General features: G+C 45.2%; 1 protein-coding gene across 2 annotated transcripts in view; it reads left to right on the top strand.

Annotated features, from left to right (window-relative positions):
* TEX33 (testis expressed 33) overlaps positions 1–18122 on the top strand; it is a 28879-nt gene extending 10757 nt beyond the window's left edge. Inside the window, exons 2-6 of one of the 2 annotated variants that reach the window (XM_043969132.1) lie at positions 2816–2870; positions 4451–4935; positions 5748–5889; positions 17178–17288; positions 17982–18122. In XM_043969132.1, the coding sequence (XP_043825067.1) occupies positions 2816–2870; positions 4451–4935; positions 5748–5889; positions 17178–17288; positions 17982–18070 (882 nt within the window). In that variant the 3' untranslated portion in view covers positions 18071–18122. Of the gene's footprint in view, positions 1–2815; positions 2871–4450; positions 4936–5747; positions 5890–17165; positions 17289–17981 lie in introns of both variants that reach the window. The other variant, XM_043969131.1, reaches the window with a different exon arrangement.
* The last annotated feature ends 3152 nt before the right edge of the window (positions 18123–21274 follow it).

The following is a 21274-nucleotide window of genomic DNA, read 5'->3' as shown; positions in this document are numbered from 1 at the left end:
GGCTTGATGATGACTTCTAAGGACTCATCCAGTTTTAGATCTATGATCCTATGGGTCCTTCAAATCAACCAGCAAATATTTGTTAAGCATCTACTGTATGCCAGGTACTGGGCTCAGAATTATAAACAAAAGTTAAACAGTTCCTGCCCTCAGGGAGCTCCCACTCCACTGGGATAGGTAAACAGACAGAGATAGAAAAGAGGTGCAAAGTACACATAGTCATTTGGTTGGGGAAAGCACTACTAGTTTGGGAGGTTATAAGGAAAAGCCTTATGAAATGGTTAATATGGACATAGCTTTTGCATGATTTTACATGTAAAACTGATATCATTGCTTGTCTTCTCATGGGAGGGAGAGAATTTGAAATTCAAAATAAAATTTTTAAATTGCTCAAAATAAATAATAAATTAGAAACCCAAAACAATTTAAAAGAAGATGGAAACCTTGACTATTGTGCTCTCTTTGAATTTTGTACTTGGTGGGACTAATGCTATGGATTAACTCATACTAGATTGTGAGTTCTTTGAGAACAGGGACTGGTTTGTGCCTTTCTTTCTATCCCCAGCATTTAGTACAGAGCCTGGGGCATAGGAGGTGCTTAATTAAATGTTTATGAATTGATTTTTGTTTGTTTGGGGGTTTTTTGGTTGGGCAATGAGGGTTAAGTGACTTGCCCAGGGTCACACAGCTAGTAAGTGTCAAGTGTCAGAGGCTGGACTTGAACTCAGGTACTCCTGAATCCAGGACCAGTGCTCTATCCACTGCACCACCTAGCTGCCCCCTATAGATTGATATATATATATATATATATATTTTTTTTTTTTGGGTGAGGCAATTGGGGTTAAGTGACTTGCCCAGGGTCACACAGCTAGTAAGTGTCAAGTGTCAGAGGCTGGACTTGAACTCAGGTACTCCTGAATCCAGGACCAGTGCTCTATCCACTGCACCACCTAGCTGCCCCCTATAGATTGATATATATATATATATATATATATTTTTTTTTTGGGTGAGGCAATTGGGGTTAAGTGACTTGCCCAGGGTCACACAGCTAGTAAGTGTCAAGTGTCAGAGGCTGGACTTGAACTCAGGTACTCCTGAATCCAGGACCAGTGCTCTATCCACTGCACCACCTAGCTGCCCCCTATAGATTGATATATATATATATATATATATATATATATATATATATATATATTTTTTTTTTTTTTTTGGTGAGGCAATTGGGGTTAAGTGACTTGCCCAGGGTCACACAGCTAGTAAGTGTTAAGTGATTGAGGTCAGATTTGAACTCAGGTACTCCTGAATCCAGGGCCGGTGCTCTATGCACTGCGCCATCTAGCTGCCCTTAGATGGATTTTTAAAAAGGGAAAGCCTTATGAAATACGGGGCTCTTGAGCTAAGTCTTCAGGGAGATGAGGGATTCTAAGAAGGGGTGGTCAGGGGAAGTACATTCCAGGAAAGAGGGGGTTGGGGAAAGATGTGTTTCCCCTTTCACAGTAAATACTTATTTCGGGAAATGTCTCTTGCCTTGGAGTTGCTGTGGGGTGGGGCAGGAACTCATTGGCTGGGCTGAGTTTAGCCACCAGGTGGTACTGTAAGCCACTGGAAGGATAATTTAAGAAGAGGTCAGTATCAGGATTTCCCACGCAAAGGTGGTGGGAGGCAAAAGGCAATCTCTATTCGGAAATGAACCTCCTTAAATGCCACTAAGGCTTACCCCACCCTGTTGGGGGTGGGGGTGGCTCAGTCTGGTCTCCCTCAGTTGGAATCGATGACTCTTGGGTTTCCTTAAGATGAATTAAATGTCCCAAGATCTAGAGAGCAACCACCTGGACCCGGTCCAAGAGGTGCCTGTCTGCATTCTACTCTAAGATTTTCACTTTTCGTTGCTTTGTAAGCATGCCTTGTTAACTCTGAAACAGGAGAGGGTACTTTTGGCCCAGTCATCTAAGGCTAACCCCTCCTCTCTACAACCCAGAGTTAGAAAAGGGAAAGTTTCCTCCGTTAGAGGGGCCCCTGGTATGTTCCCCACCTGCTGCTCTTTCTCACCTACCAGGAGCCAGCTAACCTTTGCTAGGGAGATGGTTAATATTGAAGTTCAAACATCAAGGGAGATATGAGGCAGCTGAGCTGTTGGGAGATGGAGGGCAGCAGTGTCCCTCCCCCTCTCTGAGGCTTATTAGTGGATGGGATTTTAATCTAAGGAGAACCCAGGCTTCTAAGCCAGCTGGTGTGATTTTAGAGCTGAGGGAAGAGCAAGAGAATAAGGTGAGGTGTCTGACAAAGAAGGACTGACTTACTTGTCTGGTACTTTTTTTGTGCCTGAATTTGTGTGTCTGTATAGTAGAAAGAGTACTGAATAGTGAGTAAGGAGAGACCAGGGTATAAATCTTGGAGGCAGCACTTCTGAGTTATGTAGTCATAGGCAAATCACTTCCCTTTTCTCATCTGTAAAATGGGCATAACAATATCGACACAAGTATCTTAGAAACTTTGAGAGAAGGGAATGAGCATTTATTAAGCAACTGAAGTTTGCCAGGCACTGTGCTAAGCACTCTACAAATATTATCTCATTTGATTCTCAGAACAACCCAGGGAGGTAAATCCTATTATCATGCTCATTTTATACAATTGAGGCAGACAGAGAGACCAGATGACTTGCCCAGAGTCAAACAGGGTCAAACGTGTCCGAGGCTGGATTTGAACTCAGGTCCTCCTGACTCCAGGCACAATGCTCTATCCTCTGCTCCCCCTAGCTACTATAGAAGTGTGGGTTCTTTGTATTGGTTTGTCATTTTCATGTTGTCATTGACAGGATCTTGATCTGGATCTACAGGACGCAGAGAAAGAGGGAGCAGGCCAAGCCGCAGGTAGGAGGTATAGACAAAAGGGCAGATGTAGGAAGAAGATGCTGGCTGTGAGATCTGCCGGGGATATTGTAGGGCTTCCTTATCCTCCTATAAGTGGCCCTATTTCTGCCTCTATCTGTACAAGTCAGCCTATTCCCCCTCTGCAACATGATCCTGCCACCCCAAATGAGATGGCCCTCCATCATTAAGGGGATCATTGACCAGCTAGATGAGGCAGTCAGAGCTGGGCTTGTTCACTCCCTGGGTTAATGAGGACTTGGGTCTGAGCAGGCCTACCCTCAGGGAGATTACATTCCACAATAGCACACCCCATGTTCATTGATAAGTGCTTATAGGAATTATGTGAGGCTTTGTGTTGAGGGACTTTGGGGTGCAGGCATCCCTTGCTGCCATCATGGTACCTAGGGATAACACTATCCTCCCAAAACTCCACCCAAAGCCCCACTCCCTCCCCATGACCAACCAGAAATGGCCTGGGCTTGGCCAGGCCAGTCAGTCCATGGGGCTCAGTGGGATGCTCCCATTACATAGATGAATACACAAAATAAACAATGCCCTTCATCTTGTTCATGCCTTCCCAAAGTAAAGAGAGACTTTGGAGCTGGCCAGGACTGGTTGGCTATGAGAGACTGCTAGGACACTCTGGGAGAATTCAATTTCAAAGGGACAAGAGTCTGCTCATTTGTTTTCTGCACAAAGGATTTAGCGGGTTCCTGGCTAAATGAACCTGATACTCAGGATAAAGTCCTATGAGTGGTTTCCTCCCTCCCGTGGACCCAGTTGAACAAGACAGATTTAGGAAAAGGAGAGAGATTTCCCAGGCTTTTCTCTCTTCACCACTACCCAATGCATAGCTTACGGCTGGGTACTTAGGATGGTGCTCCATAAACATTGGTCATACTGGCTCATGCCAGAAGTCAGATAGTTGACAATGCGGTTTAGGTGGAGGTGCAACTAGACTAGCCATAAAATCCAGAATCTGGCACTCAGTACCTGCAGGACCCTGGACAAGTCACTATCCCATGGTAGTGGCATGGTAGACATGAGGAAATAAATGCTCAATTAATGATTAAATCAAAAGTTGCAGAAAGGCAGATTTGGGGCAGATAAAAGGAAAAACTTCCTAACTGTAAAATCAACACATGGAATAAGCTTTCCCTCCCAGGGGGTCTTCCAGTAAAGGTTGAAAAACCAATTGTTAGTGAGGTTGCAGAGGGAGGTCGTGCCCAGGTGCAGGTTGGGATAGATGGCCACTGAGATCCCTAGCACCCCAGAGACTCTAAGATTCTTTTAGTATGTTTTCCTCCCCCTCTCTTTTTTCCCTTCTTTCTGTCTTGTTTTTTCTTCTCATTTCTTTCCCCCTTTTATCTCTCTCCTATGTCATCTTTTGCCTCTCTTTTTTCTTTTCCCTCACTTCCTCCTCATCCTTTCTCTTTCTGTACCTTTTAATGCCTTTTCTCTTGTCCTTATCTCCTCTTCTCTCTGTGTCCCCTCTTCTCCATCTTAATGTCTTCCTCTTTGTCTATCTCTGTCTCTTTACGCTTTTTCTGTCTGTGTCCCTATTCCTCATTTATCTCTAGGTGTGGCTTATGGGTCCAGGCCTCCGACAAACATCCAGAAAGACAATGACCGGCAGTCCCAGAAAGGACCCAGGACTCCTTTGGACCAATCCCATCCCAAGAAGCAGTCACCATCTCCTATAGAGCCTCCCCCGACAAGGGACATCAGCGTGAAAAGTAGTAGCCGGCTGGGAACAACTCATTCTGTGGAACCAAGGTTGAGCACTGGGTCATCTGATGGGAGGGATGTCTCCAGCCGTGAGGCAGTCACCCCCAGGAAATATGGGTCAAGAGGCTCCTGTCGGTCAAGCAGGATGAGCTCAAGAGAGGAGATACATTCTTCCAAGGGGGCAGAAGATTGCAGAGTACCCATGGCTGAAGGGGATGACAGCTCTGGTGCCGAGTGCCAAGAGGGCATGATCGGCAGAAGTGCCAGCTGCATCCCCAGCAATATCCGGCACAAGTTTGGGAGCAATACGGTGGATCAGCTTGTGACTGAGGAGCAGGTATCTATCTCTAGGGCATTCTTTGGTCTGGTCAGGGAACAAGGAGAGGACCGAGGATCAATGGTGGGGGATGGCAATGAAGGGACCTACTTTAATTTAATTTTTTTTTTGGGGGGGTGAGGCAATTGGGGTTAAGTGACTTGCCCAGGGTCACACAGCTACTAAGTGTCAAGTGTCTGAGGCCGGATTTGAACTCAGGTCCTCCTGAATCCAGGGCTGGTGCTCTATCCACTATGCCATCTAGCTGCCCCAAAGGGACCTACTTTAAAGCTGAAATGGCCCTTGGAGCATGGAATGTCAGAGCTGAGAGGAACCTTAGAACATGGAATGTCAGAGCTGAGAGGAACCTTAGAACATGGAATGTCAGAGCTGAGAGGGACCTTAGAACATGGAATGTCAGAGCTGGGAGAGGCCTTAGAATGGGGAATGTCAGAACTAGGAGGGGCTTTAGAACAGGGAGAGCTGGAAGGGAGCCTTAGAACATGGGGTGTTAGATCTGGGAGAGATTTTAGAATAGAGAAAAGGTCAGAACTGGGAGGGTCCTCTAGGAGGGGCTTTAGAACTGGGAATGTCAGAGCTAGGAGGAGCCTTAGGACAAGGAATTCCTGAACTAGTCTGTACCTTAGAGAATGTCAGGACTGGGAGCATCATAGAACAAGAAACCTCAGAACTGGGAGGGGGCCTTAGAACACGAAATTTCAGAGCAAGGAGGGTACTTAGAACAGGAACTGTCAGAGCTGGGAGACACATGAGATTGGTAGGAGTTCCGAGGTAGGTGCAGAGCATAACACCTTGAGCTCCCTTCATCCCAGGCTCGAAGGGCTATATATGAAGTGATCGAAGGACAGAAGCAGGCGAGCAACCACGTGAACAAGACTCGGAATTCAATGGAATCCTCTGCGTTTGCAGATTATTATGAGCTGGGATACAATATGAGATCCAACATATTTCAAGGTCAGAGGGTGGTTATAACTGGGGTGAGGAAAGAAGCCAATGGGGTGAGGGGAGGAGAAGGGAGAAACAAAATGAAAACCGCAGAATATTCCCAAGTATTCATTGTTCCCTAAAAGTTGTTGTCATGGTGATATGGACCGTGTAAGCACTTCCATCTGTGATCTCCTGAGCCTGGGTTATCACAGACAAGTGCCCCCCAAAGTGGCTAGACATGTGCTCTCATCGCAATCCTGCCACTAACTCATTGTGGGACTTTGGGAAAGTCACCTGTCTTGGCAGCAGGTAGTTTCTTCCACTGTATAGTTAGTGATTATATGGCCAGTTGTTTACAGAGACTTTTCAAAAATGGGTTTACAGCAAAGCCATTCTCAGTGCTCATAAACACACACATCTCAACTCTTCCTTAAGCTTCACCCTTTCCTGCATGTGCCCCAACCCCTGCCTAGTGCTCCCCAGTCACTGGTCCCTGTCCCCCCTAAGCTCCCCAAAGTGGCCAAACTGAGGCTAGAGAGGGTGGGGTGCTGTGTGCCCAAGAAGTAAGGTATCTCACCCACCCTCTCTCAGGCTGTTTCCTCATCTGTAAAATTAGGGGATTGGACAAAATGGTTCCTCAGGGTCCCTTCTACCTCTAATGTTCCATGTGCTAAGGACCCTCCCACCTCTGACCTTTATTCTAGTCTCTCCCCTAACATCCCATGTTCTAAGGTCCCTCCCAGCTCTGACCTTCTCTATTCTAAAGTCTCTCCCAGAGCTAACACTCCATGTTCCAAGGTCCCTCCCAGCTCTGATATTCCATCCCCTTAGAACCCTCCCCGATCTAACATTGTGTGTTCTAACAATGAGTCTGTTAGTTATTGGCAGCCTGCACTAGCATCATGGTGTAACAGATAGAGAGCAGAATCAGAAAGAACAGGCTTCAAGTCTTCACTCCAACACCTATTTGGCTGTGTCCCCTTGAATAAGTCATTTAACCTCTGTGTTACAAGAACTTTCGAAGTTCTTTCAAGGGAGGTACCTCCCTGCACAGGCTCTGACCCCTCACCATCCCTCTAGTTCATCTATACCTATGATTTCCCCAGTGCAGCCCCTGTATTGAATTCCGACCTTCCAGGGCCTTTAGGGGCTCACTCACAACAGCAGCTCCATGGGATTTCAGAGTATCAGGCACCCAAGGGTTCCGAGTAGCACAGTACTCTAGAGCCAGCTCTGGCCTTGGGCCTCTGACTTTAGCTTGTGTCTGATTCTCGCTCTTGTTTTGTTCACCTCCTCGGTTCTCTGGTTTGACTTATGTCTCGGCTTCGGTGATTTGATGTGCCCCCAGCCTCCAGGGCCCGCCTGCCAGCCCTTCCTCTTCTCCAGGAGCGTCACAGTAAAAATCTTGCTTTTGGGATAAAACTGGGCTTCTGGGGTCCAAACAGCACTCACGTTCCTGAACTGCCCCAAAACTACGAAAGCCCCACAGAGTTCGGCAGGCATAAGTGGCCCCTCTTACCATTCTGACCCTTCAATCTCGTCCCCCTTCCCCTGTCTTAGAATATGAGATAGAGGCATAAATGCTCTAAAGCTTATGAGTTGCTGTGTCTGCTGTTTCCAAGTGTACGGTCTTCCTCCCTGTCGGCCGTCTAGCCTGTCTCTGATCCCCCAGGATTTGATCCCTCCCTCCCCACTCCCACCACACACATAAACCTACCAGACTGCTTGAAAGCAGAGACTGTTTTTGGATCTTCAGAGCCTAGCGTACATAGTAGGATTTCCCTTGCCTGTAATAGATGCTTAATGGATTGAGGTGAATCACCATGAGCTGGGAGAGCACATAACCAACCTTGTTAGTACTGTGTATAAAATTAGAGTAAATAGGTTCAGAGACAGAAAGAGACTTGGAAGTAGTCTCCTAGAAAAGCTCATGAGCTACAGTGGAGAGAAGCAGGATTAGATAGAGTTAGGGTTAGATGGTTAGGGGTAGGGTTAGAAACAGGGAATTAGGGTTAGAAGCACAATTAGATGCCGAATTAGGGATAATATTTGGAATAGCTCATCTCTGCTCAAATTTTTTTTTTGGGGGGGGTAAAGTGAAGGGATAATTGACAATACTCATCTTAGACTCAAATGAATGCAAAGCCCTATATAAATTCTAATTATCATCATAATCACCACCATCATTAATCCCTGTTAAATGTAAATTTAACCATTGCTGTGAAGGGGGCATCACCTTCAGTTCCCATAACCTCCAGTTAACTTTTTTTTTTTTTTGTGATAGGCCTTGTATCCACTGCCTTTCCTGACCTCCTTCTTCCCCGGCTACATTGTTTTGTTTTGTTTTGTTTGTTTTTTTGGTGAGGCAATTGGGGTTAAGTGACTTGCCCAAGGTCACACAGCTAGTAAGTGTTAAGTGTCTGAGGCAGGATTTGAACTCAGGTGCTCCTGACTCCAGGGCTGGTGCTCTATCCACTGTACCACCTAGCTGCCCCTCCCAGCTACATTGCAAGCTTCTCCAGAGCAGGGGTTGTCTTGATTTTGGCTTTGCAGTACCTGGTAGCCACAGTAGGTGCTGGTTGTGTATTGTGCTTGATCCTGTCTCAGTTCTAGCACCAATGATTTGTACAAGAGCGCAGCTAAACGTCATTCCCATGTGCAGCAGCTTGCACCCACAGCCTGTTTCATGTTCCCTGTTCTTTTGCTTATAGCATTAAAGAGACTCATTTTGGGAGTTCCCCTTGAGGGGGTTACACTGAGGAGTTCTGGCTAACTTCCCCTCCTTCTCCACTATCTTTCCTTCTCATGGAGAATGAGAAAATCTCAGAGTTGGAAGACACATTAGTGACCAAGTCCAACTTGTCACCTGATTCATTGTCACCAATGAAGGGTCACCCAGACTTTTCTAGAAGCCCTCCAATGAAGGGAAGCCCCCCCCACCTCCTAGGGCAGTCTGTGGGGACAGCACTCATTATTAGGGATTTCTTCCTGATATCAAGTTAGAATCTTTGCATGCTTCCCCCGCCCCCCCCCCCACCCCGGTTGCTCCTGGTTCCGTCCTCTGGGGCCAAACAGAAGAAGCCTCATAATTCACATGATCCAGATGTTTAGAGATGATAATGATGCCTCCCTTCCCACCCCACCCTCCTTTTAAGTTTTCTTATTTTCAGGTCAAACATGCCCAGTTTCTTCAGAATTGATCTCCATGTAACACAGATATGATAGTCCCCTCTCTGTCCTGGGCTCTTTCCTCTAGATAGGCCCTGCTTCCTTCATAAAATGTTACCAGACCTGAATTCACTACTCGAACTTCAGCATCTGACCAGGGCAGAGGTCAGTGGCACTCTTAATTCCCTGGTTATGAATAGATTTCTCTTTTAAATATAGCCAAAGCACCCTGGATTCAGGAGGACCTGAGTTCAAATCCGGCCTCAGACACTTAACACTTACTAGCTGTGTGACCCTGGGCAAGTCACTTAACCCCAATTACCTCACTAAATATAGCCAAAGGTCATCAGAAAACTTGAATAAACTTAGAGCAACTCAACTCATCGTTTGAAACTTCTTTCCCCAAGAATTAAATTTGGAGACCCTAGTTACTCACCAAGACCATCCCTTTAAACCATGTGGGGAAGCAGAATGGGATTGAGATGTTCATCAATGGATGGACCAGCTGCTCAGATACATCCTTGAAACTTTCAGACTTCCTGTTTAATCACTTAACCAAAGGACTGGATATATTGTGCTTTCTAGGATGCTCCTCAGGAAATTCGCACTGGATTTTGACTTTGACCAACTTCACTGGAGTTAATATGAGCAAGAGTAATGAGAGCAAGCCGTAGGAGATAAATTCTAAGGGTCTTTCAAAGCCCAGCATTCTATGTTCTAATATTTTGTGTTGTAAGGTCCTTCCATACTCTGACATTCCCTGTTCTAAGGCCCCTCCCAGCTCGGACATCTTCTATTCTAAAGCTCCTCTCAATTCTGACCTCCTCTTTTCTAGGGTCCCTCCCAACTCAGATATTCCATAGTCTAAGTTCCCCCAGATTTGACTATAAAATATATATTTATATCAGGATACTTATATGTAATATATAATATATAATATAAGAATATATCATACATGTATGTAGTACATAGATAAATATTTCTATATTATATATTTCTATAATATATATTTAATATATACAAGGCAAGGCGATAGGAAAGATATGGAGTCAAAATACTGCCTCTGATGCTTGAATGTGACCTTGAGACAACATTTAATATCCTGTCTCTGCTCTTGGTTCCTTTATTTGTTGTTTTTTGGGGTTTTTTTGTGGGGCAATGGGGGTTAAGTGACTTGCCCAGGGTCACGCAGCTAGTAAGTGTCAAGTGTCTGAGGTTGGATTTGAACTCAGGCCCTCTTGAATCCAGGGCTGGTGCTTTATCCATTGCACCACCTAGCTGCCCCTGGTTCCTTTATTTGTAAAATGAAGAGGTTAGACTACTTGGTTTCTGAGATCCAATTCAGCTCTAAATCTATGATTTAGTTGTCACCTCAATTCTCAGGTCCTCCCCAGGAGGTAAAATTGTAAGAAATTATGAATCTGCAGTCTCTGCTCTTCATTCACTCACCCATATTCACTGATTCTACTTATAGCAGGTAGTGTCAGGGAGAAAATCCTGGACTGGCTTAGACCTGGATTCAAGTCCTAGCTTTGAACCATGAGATATATGAGTGTGAGTGTATGTGAGGTAAGATCAATGTGATAGAAATCCTACTGCAGGAAGAGACAGAAGACAACTCACCTCTACTGCTTCTTAGGTCACCTTAATTTCTTCATCTGTCAAAGGGGGGAGGGAGAGATTGGAGTAGATCTCTTCTGGCTTTAGATATTCAAAACTATGGATCACTAAGACCCTTCCTTTCTAGCTTTGCATCTTGTGATCCATCCCATGACCTGGGATGTCTTCAACACTTAGCAGTAGACCTGCCCTTGTTCATTAAATCTTAGTTTCCTCATCTGTAAAAATAGCCATGCGTAATATGCACCTATCTCACAGGATGGTTATGAGTATCCAAAAAGGTGAATTAAATTTTAAAGAGACTGATTTTTTTTTTGATGTCCTGGGCCCCTTTGGCGGTCAGTCCAGTGAAGCCTATGGACTTCTTCTCTGAGACATGTTTTTAAATGCACAAAATAAAACACAGAGTATCCAAAGGAAAGCAATCACATTGAAATGTGGGTTTCAGAAATATTTTTTTTTTAAAACAAGGTTCCTTAGCTATGCAACTCTGGGCAAGTCACTTAACCTAGATTGCCTCAAAAACAAAAAAATGCCTGGCATATGGTAAAATGAATGCTTGTTCACTGACTGATGTAGGAAGGCTTCATTAGGGAGAGAGGGGTTTGAATTGAGATTATAGGATCCGAGACCCCATGCTGGAAAGAACCTAAGTGACCATTTAGATCAAGCCCCTTATTTTACAGATGAAGAAACTGAGGGCTAGAAAGGGTTGATGATGGGGTCACAGATCTAGTAGGGAGTATGGTCCAGATCCAAACCCCAGGTTGTTGACTACAAATCCATCTCTCCTTGAGACCAAAAGCTGATTTTCCTTCCTTTCATTGCCCCTGTTTTCCTGGTAAGTCAAGGAAAGGTGGTCATTAAAAGGGAAACTCCCCTACCTGTAGATGGTTGGTTGGCTGGTGAAGACTGGCATGCCTGGGGTCGCAGTCTTGGCATTGATGAAGGATGGCAACTTCCAGATGGGGAGATTAGAGGTCAAAGACTTTGAATTGAAGGAACTTAGAGGTCAGCCCCTTGTTTTACAGATGAGTAAACTGAGGCAAAGGAAGGATAAGTGACTTGGGATCATTGAACCAAAGAATCATAGACTTAGAGTTCATCTAATCCAACAACTACATTTTACAGAGAGAACTGAGGACCAGTGAGGTCGAGTGTTTGCCCTGAGGTCACACAGGTAATAAGTGGCAGAGAAAGGATTCGAACTCAAGTCTGGTGCCTCTAACTTCAGTGTTCTTCCCACTATATCTTCCTCTTTGACCTTCCCCTGTCAGTCAGCCAAACCTCACCTGTCTAAAAAAAAAGGCACATGGGGCAGCTAGGTGGCACAGTGGATAGAGCACCGGCCCTGGAGTCAGGAGGACTCCAGTCTCAGACACTTAACACTTACTAGCTGTGTGACCCTGGGCAAGTAACTTAACCCCAATTGCCTCACTAAAAAAAAAAATTTTAAAAAAAGGCACATGACAAGTCCTTCAATTATGCAGTGTTCAGTGCTTTCCTAGATGAAACCACAAGTTGTGTATAGAATGTTGTGCATGTGTGTGTATCTGTGCATGTGAGTTTTATTTATATGTATCTCTGAAGGGGAGGCCATCTAGTAGACTTGGACTGAGAGCCATAACTAGGACTGGGCGATTAGAATTTTGTCCTAGGGTGTGAAATTTAGAGGGCACTGATAGCACTTGCAATCCTCCAGTAGCTTTGGAGAAAAAAGAAGAAAAAAACAACCCAACACTGCACCAAATTAGCAAGGATATTAAAATAGGAAGCTGTCAGGGCTAGTGTAAGCTTCTGTCTCCCCATCCTACATAATATAGCTTTCCCAGCAACACTGGTATCCTGGGGTCTCTGTTTTCCCAGCACAATGTGGTGTCCCATATGCCTTATATCTCCCCTCTCAACTTGGGGGCACCTATGAGTTCCTCTTGGTCCTAATTGCTCAGCAAATCAGGCCAGGCAGTGACAAGGCAGGGAAGTTGAAAGAGGAGGAGGTTAGTTCAGCTAGTGAAAGAAATAGAAATAGACAAAGCTCACCTGCCATCCAATCAGCCCATAATAGCCCATCACTACCAAGGCTAAACAGCTGGACTTACTTTACCTTTCCCTAATTGCATCAGATCTCAGTCCACAGTGTACATTTTAACCATTTGAGGGCAGAGAGTTTTTCTTTTACCCTTGAAGGCAGCCCTTGGGATGTATTTTAACTTTATTTCCCTGAGATCCATAAACTGGGGGGAGTATTGTCCAACAGTGCAATTTACCCTAGGCCATGAATCATTCCACTGGGGACAGCCCTAGATGCCACACCCCTAGGGATGGTTCCATCTTCCCCTTTCCCCAGCCTCAGTCACACTACAGGGGCATCCTGGGAATGATGTTGTTGATTTTTTTCAGTTGTATCTGACTCTTCATGGTCCCATTTAGAGTTTTCTTGGCAAAGATGCTGAAGTGGTTTGCCATTTTCTTTTCCAGTTCATTTTATAGATGAGAAACTAAGGCAAACAGGGTAAAGTGACTTACCCAGGGTCACACAGCTAGTAATTATCTGAGGCCAGTTGTCATATTACTCTATCCACTGAGATACCCACCTGCCCATCCTGGAAATAGTGGAAAGAAAAAAAATCACTGGATTTTGGAGTCAGAATATTTAGGTTTAAATGCTAGCTCCACTGAAGATTACATGTGTGACCTTGGGCAAGTCATTCATACTTCCGAAAGTCAGTTTCATTTATAAGATGACCTCTTTCAGGCTTAAATTTGTGATCCTAGGAATGTCTCTGAGTTTTAACACCCCACTAGTGAAAGCTCAAGTCCCTCCCCCACAAAACCCCCATTCCCTAAGGACCCTTTCCATGCTAGGTCCCAGGTAAGATGCATGGTTGGTAAAGCTAGGAGGGCTGACCAATCTGTGTCATGGATGGGGCATATCTTATGATGTTGATCTGGGTAGGGTTTGTTGGAAAGGGTGAGATAGGAGGAGATGACTGATCCAACCTGAGCTTATGGTACTTAGAGCAGGAATTATTTTTTATTTTGGTCTTTCTATTCTCAGTAGCTAGTGTGGTGCCTTGCACCCAGTAGGTATTCAATAAATATTTATTGACTCTAATAGAATTGAGTGGAGTTGAATTAAAGTCCTTCTGGATCCTAAGTCTCTCTTTCCTCTTTCCTACCTTCCTCCTCAGTCCTATTCCTTGACACCTATGCCAGTTATATCCCACTTTCAGAAATAATCATACTCCCTAACCTCTGTGTAGGCTTTAAGCACAAAATACCTATAAACTTATTGGCTTTCCCCTTCTCTTCCCCCATCCCCCACCTTTTCCACTTTAGCAGGCTTTGAGGTATGGGTAGTGGGGGAAAGAGGGAGCAGAGAGAGTATGAGGGGCATGGCAGGACAATCCTGAGGAAGTGTGGTCTAGTGATTAGAGCCAGAGGACCTAGGTTGGATTCTGTGTTCTGGGCAAGTCAAACTTCGTCTCTCAGACTTTGTATGAGGAGAGTGGACTCAGTCAGGGGCTCTTAACATGTTTTGTAACCTAGCCCCCCTTAGCAGTATTGTGAAACCTATGGACCCCTTCCCAGAATCATGTTTTTTAAATACTCTAAGGCAATTCTAAATTTAAGCTAGAATCAGTGAAAATGAAGGACAACCCCCCCCCCCCCACCCCCTGCCCAATTTATCCATGGACCTGTTAGGAGTCTCAGATTAAGAATCCCTGGACTAGATCAGGTTTTTTTGTTTTTTGTTGTTGTTGTTTTGTTTTTTGCTGGGCAATGAGGGTTAAGTGACTTGCCCAGGGTCACACAGCTAGTAAGTGTCAAGTGTCTGAGGCCACATTTGAACTCAGGGCCTCCTGAATCAAGGGCCAGTGCTCTATCCACTGTGCCACCTAGATACCCCTAGATCATTTCTAAAGTCTCTTTTGGCTCCAATGTCTATAATCTCATGCTCTCCTAATGTTCCTTTGAGGAAGGCAGTGTTGGAATTATTAGCCCCTTTCTCCACATGTCCCAAAGTCCATGGATCCACCATTCATCCTATCCCAGCACGATACTCTCCAGTTTCCCTCCTCATTGTCCTGTGAATCCAGGAGGAAAACACCCAGGAAATATTAAGGACAGAAGTTAAGTTCTTAGGGACCTGAGGGCAGCCATTATCTCTAACTCTGTCTCTCTTTCCTTGGGATTCAGTTTCTCGTACTGTATTCCTCTCTCAAAAGCATCCAGCATTTATTATTCTCCAGTCCAGTCCTATCAAACGCAAATCCAAATAGGGCCACTGAACGGTACATGAGGATTCTCGTGGGCCTCATATTGACATTGAAAACAAAACTCACACACTAACATTATCTATAGTCTGTGGTATTTTTATTCATTTTGTCAAATACTTCCCATTATAGTTTATCTACTTCTGGTGACTCTGGGGAGTGTTGTAGTGGATGTGGCTGGTGGGCAGTACATAAGTCTAGGTTAAGTGGTAGTAAGTAGCGGGTCAGCCTCTTTGACTGAATCCCTTTTTTCCTGTTCCCAAAGTGCACTGCCTGGATCTAGGTTCCAAATACTTCCACTCTTTATCTCTTGGGTCTAAACCCAAGTGGGCTCTGTCCATGGTTCCATCTTCTAACAGACTTGCCATTAGTTTTCTTTCTTTGTTTCTTTGTTTCTTTCTTTCTTTGTTTCTTTGTTTCTTTGTTTCTTTCTTTTTCAGGGCAATGAGGGTTAAGTAACTTGCCTAGGGTCACACAGCTAGTAAGTGTCAAGTATCTGAGGTTGAATTTGAACTCAGGTCCTCCTGAATCCATGGTAAGTGTGTGTATAAATATATTATAATATACAAATATATTATAAATATCTATAAATGGATGGATAGATAGAAAAAGGCAGATAAATAGAAAGAAAGATGGATAGATGGAAAGATGGATGGATTGATAGATAAATAGAAAGATAGATGATAGAAAGAAATGCAGATGGTAGATAGATAGATAGATTGATAGATAGATAGATAGATAGATAGATAGATAGATAGATGATAGACAGACAGACATAGGTAAGTAGGTAGCCTAGTAGTAACCAGAAAGTAAATTATGGAACCAAGTGTTCTTACCATTAATTCCCAGATGTCTTGTGCCTCTCGTCCTCTGCCCCACTCCCATCCCTGACCCAGCAGGAGAAGGGGATAAGTTCATTTAAACTCAGTGGGATATTAGTTGCATTGGCAATCAGTCTCAGCTTAGTCCCTTCCAGGAAAAAGCAAGCATTGTCCTCTTGGGAATCCATACCTCGAGCCATTGTTACCATCTCTATTGCCATGCCTCATCAGCCTGCCTCATGCAGACTGCATCTGGACTCCCAGCATGATCAGGATGTGGCTGCTATATTTCATTCCCATCCTTCTCAGTCTCCACACTATACCTGGGCCCACCTGCTGTCACAAGGGCTTTCCTCACCACCCCTACAATTCTCCCACGTTCTTTGAAAACTGAGTTCTCAGGAAGAATGCCTCCCCAATCACTGCATGGTAGACCTGACCAGACACAGCCTTCTGGGAGGTAGAGTCCACCAAGAATTCTCTTCTCTTCCGGTGAGTGATGCCAACTCAGGGCAGTGTGGGATATGCGGCCCCTGGCTTTTCTCTCCACCCAGAGATGGAAACTGAGGCTCAAAAAAGCAAATTTTCTGAAGGACATGCAGCCAGTAAGTGGAAAGACCAGGTATAGAAAGTCAGTAGTAATCTGGCTCCCATCCCCTTGGTAAGGACATGGTCATCCTAGAAGATTCATTTCAACTTTTATTTCAACAAAAAGTAGGATTCGACTATTTACAAGGCCCTGTGCTTGGTGGAGAGGCTACATTTCAAGGATCATACTTTCTACTATGAGATGTATAGAATCCCCCCCATAGGTCTCAGTTTCTTCCCCCTATAAAATGAGGGGGCTGGACTTGTTACTGAAGTCCTCTTTGATCTCTTAAGTGCTAGGATCCTACAAAATCACTTTGACACAAGGTGTTGAAGGAGGAGGAGGGGGTTGGGGGATCAAGGGAGAGATCCAGATGAAGACACTTGGAGGGATGTGAGGAAGGAGTTATCCATTGTCAGCTGGGCTGGGCTGGGATCACGGAAGACTTCCTAGAGAAAATGGCACCTGAATGGGACCTTGAAGAAAAAGAAGACTCTTTTGACAGGTGGAGGTGCCCAAAGGTTGGGGTGAGGAGGGGGTGGCCTGCCTTGGGCATAGGATTGGCTCATGTCATTGTCTGGAGACAGGATGCTCCAAGGTGTCTTGGCTAAGCTCTATGGGGCAGAGCTGGTTCTGGGACTACAATCTCACATAGGAAAGAATCCCTTTTTTCCCTAAGACCCTCTCTAAATTGAGGGTGAATTTAACACCCTTGATGCCGGCCCTTTCTGAAGTCTCTGACATCCGCTGATGTCAGACCTTCCCTTCCCTCCTTCCTCTTCTCTTCATTGACTATACTTTCATTTTGGCGACTCCCAACCTTCCCAGGGGTTTTGACAGGGCCCCCCATGGAGGCAAGGAGCTTAATGAAGGACTCCTACACCATGGAAGTGATTGAGAGATCTGTGAGAGACCCCCAGCACTGGCATGGGAGGAAGACAGATGACCTTGGTAAGTTTGAGGATGGGTAAAGCATTTTTTTGTTGTTCTTTTGGAGGCAGGAGGAGACACAGGGAAAGGATTATTCTCTCCTCTTCTAAAATTAAAAATAAAAATATAAAGAGGGGCAGATTAGCTAGGATATGGGGAATGAATGCAGTACTCACTGACATTGCTCCTAAAAGTGAGGGTAACAAAGTGTGGTCTAATGGAAAGACTGGATCTTGAATCCAGTGACCAGAGTCTGCTACATGTTACCTGCATGACCTTGTTCACTTAAGTTCCCTGGGTCTCAGTTTCCTAGTCTGCAAAATAAGAGGGTTGAACCAGGTTCCAGCTCTGGATTAGGGCTCCTTGGGTAAGGCATTTCACCTCTCAACCGCAGTTTCCTCATCTGTAAGATGAAAAGAAGGGGACACTGGACTTGATAACCTCCACATCTATGATCTCATGAATAGGCAATGCCCCATCTCCACCTCTGAATTCCATGATTTTCCTTCCCCTCTTGGGCAAAAGATCTTTGGAACTAAGGTCCAGGAGGGAACACATGGCCCAGACTCCTTACACACCCCAAGAGAAGCTCATGGAGTAGCTGAGTCCTATGGACCCAGTGGACAGCTTGGGGAAATTGCCTATCTATCCCAGGATGCCAAGCTGGTTCCAGCAGCTGTGAATGGGTCCTTCTCATTTTTCCTTCCTCCTCAGGGCGCTGGCATCAGAAGAATGCCTTAAACATGAATCTGCAGAAGGCTTTGGACCAGAAAATCGGAGAACGGAGCAGAAGCTTGAAGTAGGAAGTTCTAAGAAAAGGGGATGCTCTCCCTCCTAGAAGGAGTTAATAAAAAAGACAAGAAGAATCCTGAGTCGTGTTTGCTTTTGCTCACCCACCTTCTCTCTTTCCTTCTCTTCCTCCATCCCTCAGTCCACGGGTGGAACCTGAGAGCCAAGACCTTCCTGCATCCTCACCCCATTCCATCATTCATCTTTACAAAGAGGGTTAGGGAGCTCAGAGCTTAAAGGGAGGGGAGGCTGGGAGCCTGAGCCCTTTGGTCTCATCTCTTTTGAGCCCATCATGCATAAGGTTGCATAGTACCAGGGGTAGTGGGGGGCTGGGGTGGGGAGACAGGTCTGGGAAGAGATGCTTGGATTTTGAAGAACAGCTTCACCAAAGGCAGGAGCCCCCAACTGGACAATTCCAGTACCGGTACCTTATGGTCCCTAGATCCAACTCCCTCCCAAAAGAATTTGGGGAAATCAAAAAGAGGCCTTCACTAAGAAAAGAGTGGGGACCCTTATCTCCTGGAGTGGTTCTTGGGTTATAGGTGGAACTCCAGGTTACAGTGCCAAGAGTTAAAAAGAGTTGGACCAGATGGGCCCCTCCAGTCCTATCTGTGTAACCTCAGATAAGTTTGTTAACCTCTGTGGACATCATTTTTTTTCATTTGTAAGAAAAATGAGATTGGACTAGATGAGCATTATAAGTCCTGCCAAATTCTGTTTGCAATTCTATGATCTGCTACTGGGCCTAGCTAGTCAAGAACCTTCTAGAGGATTCTAGTTCCTTCTTTGCCCCAGGACCTTGGCTTTTCCTCACTCTTCACTTTCCTTACCCTCTAAACCTTCCTTGGACCCTTAATCACTTTCCAAGGAGCCCCACCCCTCTTGCATGTCCCAGTCTTTAAGCCTGCTTAGCTCCTTGAGTTCAAAACCCCTAATGACCACCTCTTCTCTTGCTGCTGTCACTAGACCATCACTTGCTCCCTCTTTCTCTTTAAGCACACACCATAATGGGCAGAGGTTGCAGAGAGGCAGATGTTCCTCTTTACAGAAAGAAACACTTTCTAACAATTGGAGTTATCCTCAAATCTAAGCTGAAATGGAACAGAGATCAATGTCAAGTCTTCTCCTTGGCTCTATAAAGTCAACTTCAGGAATACAAGATGGTGCTAGGAATTTTAGTAAATCACAGCTGAGTCCTCTTGTTGACTCAATGTATGGACTCCTATTGACATAGCAACCAAAACTAAACAAAATGACCACTTTCCCCAGCTGACTTGAGAGGCAGAACATTCAGCATTAAGGGAAGTGAGAATTGCCCCATTACTATACTCTTATCAGACCACATTGAAGTATAATGTTCAGGTCTTGGCTACATTTTAGGAAAGATACTGGTAAGCCAGGCAGAGTCTAGAGAAGAATGAGCAGCATAGTGAGAGACCTAGAGACTGCTACTTGAGGACCTTATGAAGGAACTGGGAAGATTTAGAATGGAGGAGAAAAGATGCCTGTCATTGGGAAAAGTCCAATTTGTCCAGCTTGGCCCCCAGGGACAGACCCAAGAGGGAGAGGCATATGTTGACTCTGTAAGAGTAAAGAATTCTTCACAGTTGGAACCACCCCACAGTGGAATCTACTGCTTTAGGAGGCAAAGGAGTTTCACCTGACCAGAGACCTCCCAACAAGGCCAGATGTCCATCTGCCTTGTTCTAGAGGGGATTCTGGGCAAGTGGGAATAGACCCATTCTAAGGGCCTGTCCACCTCTGCAGATTCTGCTCACAGTCTAGGGAGGGCACATAAGATGGACAAAGGTGCGTACTTCACAAACTAGAAGGTGATCCATGAAAAAAAAAAGAAGATAAAATGCTATGAGGTTAGGTGAGGGAGAGAATGCTAACCGCTAAGGAAATCTCTATAAGCTTCATACTAATAATAGCAGGCATTTCTAAGAACTTTGCAAATACCTCATTTGATTCTCAGAACAACTCTAGGAGGTGGATGCTATGGTTATCTCCATTTTACAGATGAGGAAACTGAGGCTGAGAGAGGTTGTCATTTGTGTGTGGTCACACAGCCAGTCTATGTCTGAGACCAGAGTTGAACGTGGGTTTTCCTGAGTCCAGGTCCCGTGCTCTATCCACTGCACCCTTCAAGGAGGAATCAACACCTTAGTTTTAAAAACAGGTTCATGTGCCTGTGGTGGCACAGTGGATATAGTCATATTCCTGAATGCAAATCCAGCTTCAGATACTTATTAGCTGTGTGACCCTAGACAAGTCACTTAACCCTGGTTTCCTCATCTGTAAAATGAGCTCAAGCTGGAGAAGGAAATGGCAAACCCCTCCAGTATCTTTGCCAAGAAAACCCCCAATGAGGTCATGAAGACTCGGATATAACTGAAAACATCTGAACAACAAGGACATAAGAGAAAACCCTAGCTTAGGGCATCTTTAATCCCTAGGATTTAGATCCAAAGAGGGTCTCGAAGGATCTGCTCCCAGGTCTTGCATTTGCCCATCTCTGTCAGGGCTCCTCTTTAGAAACTATCCAAAGGAACCTTGTCTCAGGCCTTTTCCTCCTTTCAACACTTCATAAGCCCCATTTCACAGGGCTTCCCCACTCCCCCATTGCCCTGACTTACTGGTTCCCCGAGTCTGCCTGGCTCCCTTCATTGGGAGCTCAGAAAGACAGTGCAGTATGGCAGAGAACACACCTGACCTGGAATCAGAGGGCTTGGGTTCAAATTCCTCTTCCTTCCCCCTACTCTCTGCGTGACTTTGGTCAAGTCCCTTTCTGTCTCTGGGCCTCAGAGTCCTCATTTGTAAAATAGAGGTAATTGAACTAGATGGCTTCACGGGTCCCTTTCAGTCCCCAATCTATGGTCCTGTGACCCAGAGATCCGAAAGACAAGTAAGTGGTTGTGGCTAGAGTGAATGTATTCCTGAGTCGGAGGATCCAGACTTCTGGCATTCACTCACTGGGTGACTGGGCAACAAGGCTTAACCTTTCGAATCTCAGTCTCCAAATCTGTAAAATATCTCTTCTAGTCCTATTCCAAGGGGGTGGTAAAAACATAGCTCGCAAATTTCTAAAAAGGCAGCTGGATGGATGGCGGAGAGCGGTGGGCTTGGAGTCAGGAAAAGCAGTTCAAATCCAGCCTTAGATGCTTACTAACTGTGGGACCCTGGGCAAGCCTCAGTCCTCTCTTCTGTAAAAGAGG

Source organism: Dromiciops gliroides, chromosome 5 (genome assembly GCF_019393635.1).
Source record: "Dromiciops gliroides isolate mDroGli1 chromosome 5, mDroGli1.pri, whole genome shotgun sequence".
Lineage (NCBI taxonomy): Eukaryota > Metazoa > Chordata > Mammalia > Microbiotheria > Microbiotheriidae > Dromiciops > Dromiciops gliroides.
This window is presented reverse-complemented; position numbering and strand designations above follow the sequence as displayed.